The 4,174-nt window shown below is 37.1% G+C and overlaps 1 protein-coding gene and 1 long non-coding RNA gene across 2 annotated transcripts in view; one reads left to right on the top strand and one right to left on the bottom strand.

Moving 5' to 3' along the window:
- The window catches only part of LOC107703659 (uncharacterized), a 2,713-nt gene extending 1,557 nt beyond the window's left edge, over positions 1-1,156 (top strand). Inside the window, exons 2-3 of the long non-coding RNA XR_001635853.1 lie at positions 755-824; positions 972-1,156. This is a non-coding gene — a long non-coding RNA (uncharacterized LOC107703659). The remainder of the gene's footprint in view (positions 1-754; positions 825-971) is intronic.
- A 65-nt stretch (positions 1,157-1,221) lies between these two features.
- The window catches only part of LOC107703658 (uncharacterized), a 6,571-nt gene continuing 3,618 nt past the window's right edge, over positions 1,222-4,174 (bottom strand). Inside the window, exons 8-13 of the mRNA XM_016506381.1 lie at positions 3,535-3,715; positions 2,876-3,124; positions 2,668-2,768; positions 2,456-2,526; positions 2,208-2,356; positions 1,222-1,623 (exon numbers count right to left, since the gene is read on the bottom strand). Coding sequence (XP_016361867.1) covers positions 1,391-1,623; positions 2,208-2,356; positions 2,456-2,526; positions 2,668-2,768; positions 2,876-3,124; positions 3,535-3,715 — 984 coding nt within the window. The 3' untranslated portion in view covers positions 1,222-1,390. The remainder of the gene's footprint in view (positions 1,624-2,207; positions 2,357-2,455; positions 2,527-2,667; positions 2,769-2,875; positions 3,125-3,534; positions 3,716-4,174) is intronic.

Raw genomic sequence — 4,174 nt, forward strand, 5'->3', positions numbered from 1 at the left:
CCCACCTTTCTGAAACGCGTCGATTTTTACAAAGCTCATCGGTCTGAAAAAGCGAGGTGTGCTCTGATTGGCCAGCTATCTCGTGCATTGTGATTGGCCGAATACCTCAAGCGTGTGACAGAAATGTTACACCCCTTACCATATGTGGAATATCAGCTTCCAAAGCAATATTGACAGGTGATAATGTCGTCGTTACTACACTCTAAAAAATGCTGGGTTAAATACAACCCAGTGCTGGGTAAAATAGGGACAAACCCAGCAATTTGTCCCTATTTTACCCAGCACTGGGTTGTATTTAACCCAGCAATTTTTAGAGTGTACCTTATCAATTCGAGCCCGAATCTGATCCAGAAAATGCAGATGACCAAGCTGATCAATCAACTTTGCCAGCGCGACTTGAGCAGAACGTAACAGATTGGTAAGGTTTTATTTTACACTCTAAAAAATGCTGGGTTGTTTCAACCCAATGTTGGGTCAAATATGGACTAACCCAACTGTTGGGTTAAATTTTGGTTACATTTTTAAATTAACTTTTTAACCCAACAGTTGGGTTAGTCCATATTTGACCCAACATTGGGTTGAAACAACCCAGCATTTTTTAGAGTGTACAAATAACTATCAAGTTTAACAATGAACTATAACTATAGGTAATTTATTTTTACATATATACGACGTTATAAGAACTGTCTTCACTGTAGTGACTTTGTCGTGGAATGATAAAACATACTGTTGTATTTTTACCTTTTTTGTTCAGGTGCAAATGTAACAACTGTAATAAAATGCCTAATGAAGTTGAAAATGTATGCTGCTTGGAAATACAAAAGGTATTGTAAGTCTTTACTTTGCATTTATGTATAACACCAATGTTATTTTTCATTCATATATATATATATATATGTATATATATGCACACATACTTGCTTTTACTCTTTTGACTGCATTATAAATAGTTAGTGTCTTGTCTTCCACAGGTTGTGAGGCGAATGAACCAGGTTTCAGGCCCTCTACAATGCATGACACACCACCCAGGCTTCGAACCTAACTGTTTAATTCCTTAAACCCTCCAGACCATTAATAACATTTACAGAGCTGATTTTGGATCCCTGAGGCGAAGAACAGAAGAGTAATTTTTTTTTTAAAATGTAATCTTATTTCTATCATTTGTAAATCAAAACAAATAAAATATTGTTTTCAAGACACAAAAGCAACAAAAATAAACCTTGAAGGTTTTTCTTCAAAATATTTATTCGTTGTAAAAAAAAAGAATAAGGCATATAATAGCAAGTATGTACACATTTTCTGTCTTTACCGGCGGTACCGATATCTCGCCTATCGAAGCTTTGTAAGCTGGTGCTATTTAGGACAGATAGAGTGGTTCTCCCGTCCTGTGTTATGCTTCAGATTCGGCAGGAGTTCCCTGATCCGGATGGACAGCTTGTAGGCTTTCGACCGCCCCTTGACTGAAGCGTGAGATGTGGCGGCCAACAACTTCCTCCTTTAAAGGTCTCTCAATCTGGGAGGACAGGATTGTAGGAATGGGGATTTGTTTTAGCTCCTCCACAAATGGTGCGGGGTCTGCAAACACCTCTTCAAAGACCAGCTTCATCAAGTCAGCTACATAGTCTGTAAATATAGGGTACATAAGGAAATTTTATTATGTATATTACTGTCGATCGACAACCAACGTCTTAGTAACATATCAAATGCATCACTATGTATAAAGTGTATTTGTAAGTGTATGAAAATAAAACATTTGATAACATACCATATGAAGGGGCTGTTTTAAGTGGCTTTGCAGTGCATTCACCCTTCTTTGACTTTGGAAAAACAACCTTGTACATAGGTTGTCCTGAAGTTGTCGTTGCCTGCTCACGGTCTCCATTTTCATTGTAGTGCATTGCTGCAAGGTACAACCTGCAGTACAAGAGTGACATACAAGTTAAAACATTACACACTTCCAGCAAATCTTGCATATACATATTTAAAATATACTATATTGCATGTCATAATATACAGTGGGTACGGAAAGTATTCAGACCCCCTTAAATTTTTCACTCATTGTTATATTGCAGCCATTTGCTAAAATCATTTAAGTTAATTTTTTTTCCTCATTAATGTACACACAGCACCCCATATTGACAGAAAAACACAGAATCGTTGACATTTTTGCAGATTTATTAAAAAAGAAAAAACATTTGATAACATACCATATGAAGGGGCTGTTTTAAGTGGCTTTGCAGTGCATTCACCCTTCTTTGACTTTGGAAAAACAACCTTGTACATAGGTTGTCCTGAAGTTGTCGTTGCCTGCTCACGGTCTCCATTTTCATTGTAGTGCATTGCTGCAAGGTACAACCTGCAGTACAAGAGTGACATACAAGTTAAAACATTACACACTTCCAGCAAATCTTGCATATTTAAAATATACTATATTGCATGTCATAATATATAATACCTGCACGACATTCCAATGAAAGAAAAAACGACATTCTTGGGGGCAAAACGCAGGATCACACTGTGAAAGGCCTCTGGCGAAGATGTCTGGTAATGGTGACTGAGCTTTTCCACGTCCTTTAGGACTCGCTTATTGTTCACGAGGCACGACATTCCAGTGAAAGAAAAAACGACATTCTTGGGGGCAAAACGCAGGATCACACTGTGAAAGGCCTCTAGCGAAGATGTCTGGTAATGGTGACTGAGCTTTTCCACGTCCTTTAGGACTTGCTTATTGTTCAGGATCTTTTCCACTTTGTAGAGAGGCATTGACCCTTGAATGACAAAAAGAAACATAATATTTTAAAATGATAAATTACTAGTAGTAAGCTTTGTCTGTACTTTGTCACATTATAATATAATCAAAAAATCTGTTGCATACCTGGTTGGAACCATTTTTTGGGATCTCTGGACACTTTGTCTGGATGTGCACATTTCGGGAATTCAGGGTTCTGATGGATGTGTATATTTTGGATGTGGTTGAGCAGGGAAGTCCATCTGGCCACCTTCTCGGGACCAGAAGTAGACGACGTAACACTCCAGTATACATGATTCTTGATGCTGTGCAACCAATTCTTCAGTATTTCGCACCCCTTTTTTTGTGAAAGTTTGTCCAACTTTTTAGACAAACCTGTAAAAGTATTAATGTGGTGTATGAGTAGTACATTAACGTCACAAACCAGTCATAACCAAAAAAAAATAATAACACGCACAAAGTTTGTCATTACACAGCACTGTATGCAGTGTTGGGCAGTAACGCATTACTTAGTAACGCGTTACTGTAATTTGATTACTTTTTTAGTAACGGAGTAATTTAACGCGTTATAATTTTCAAAATAGTAATTAGAGTATAGTTACAAGCCTATATTATATTATAAATGCAGCGCTCTTTGCTGGCATTCTGCCATCCAAACCATGCACACAGCAGCCGCTTGCTTTAGTTAAAAATAACAGTGTTCTATCAGTAATTTGATTACATTTTCAGAGTAACTTGCCCAACACTGACCGTATGTCACAAAATACACAAAGCTTAATAGTCACCTTTTTCGAAGTTCCACACATCGTAGAACTGTACGATGTTGCGCTCTCTAAGAAACTTCTGGATCGGAGGATGGCGATCCGTTATGATGTATTCCACTGCCAAACCGTTAGCCTCCAGATGATCTAGACAACGCTTCAAGCCCTCCTTCTTCATGTGGTAGCTACCACCTACCTCGTTGCTCTGGGTATAAATTAAATTAAAAAGACATAAACCTACAATTGAATATTTCCCAATGTAACAATATAATAAGTTTTAGGGCTGTCAAAATGACTGAAAAACTAAATTCGAATTTTCCACTTAAATATTATCAAAATTTGAATTATATTCAAATTTAATAGGCATAATTTCAGTTAGGGGGAAAAAAGCTTTTGGCTTCTCTCCTGAGGCCACGAGAGGGCGCATCGAGCAAAATATTATGCACGTTTCTTCAAAGCGTAATGAAATAACACGACTATCTTTGAAAAAAAGTGCATAATGTTTATAAACCATATATAATTAATAAAGTTGCTTATACAATTAGAAACAAAAAAAACAGCACCATGCATGCATGTATAGTTTAATACAAAGGATCAAAAACCAATCTCAAAGAGTAGGCTACTTTTTTCATTTAAAACATGAGATACAGTGGGATGGGGAAAA

Source organism: Sinocyclocheilus anshuiensis, unplaced genomic scaffold, assembly GCF_001515605.1.
Source record: "Sinocyclocheilus anshuiensis isolate Anshui unplaced genomic scaffold, SAMN03320099.WGS_v1.1 scaffold1027, whole genome shotgun sequence".
NCBI classification, from domain to species: domain Eukaryota; kingdom Metazoa; phylum Chordata; class Actinopteri; order Cypriniformes; family Cyprinidae; genus Sinocyclocheilus; species Sinocyclocheilus anshuiensis.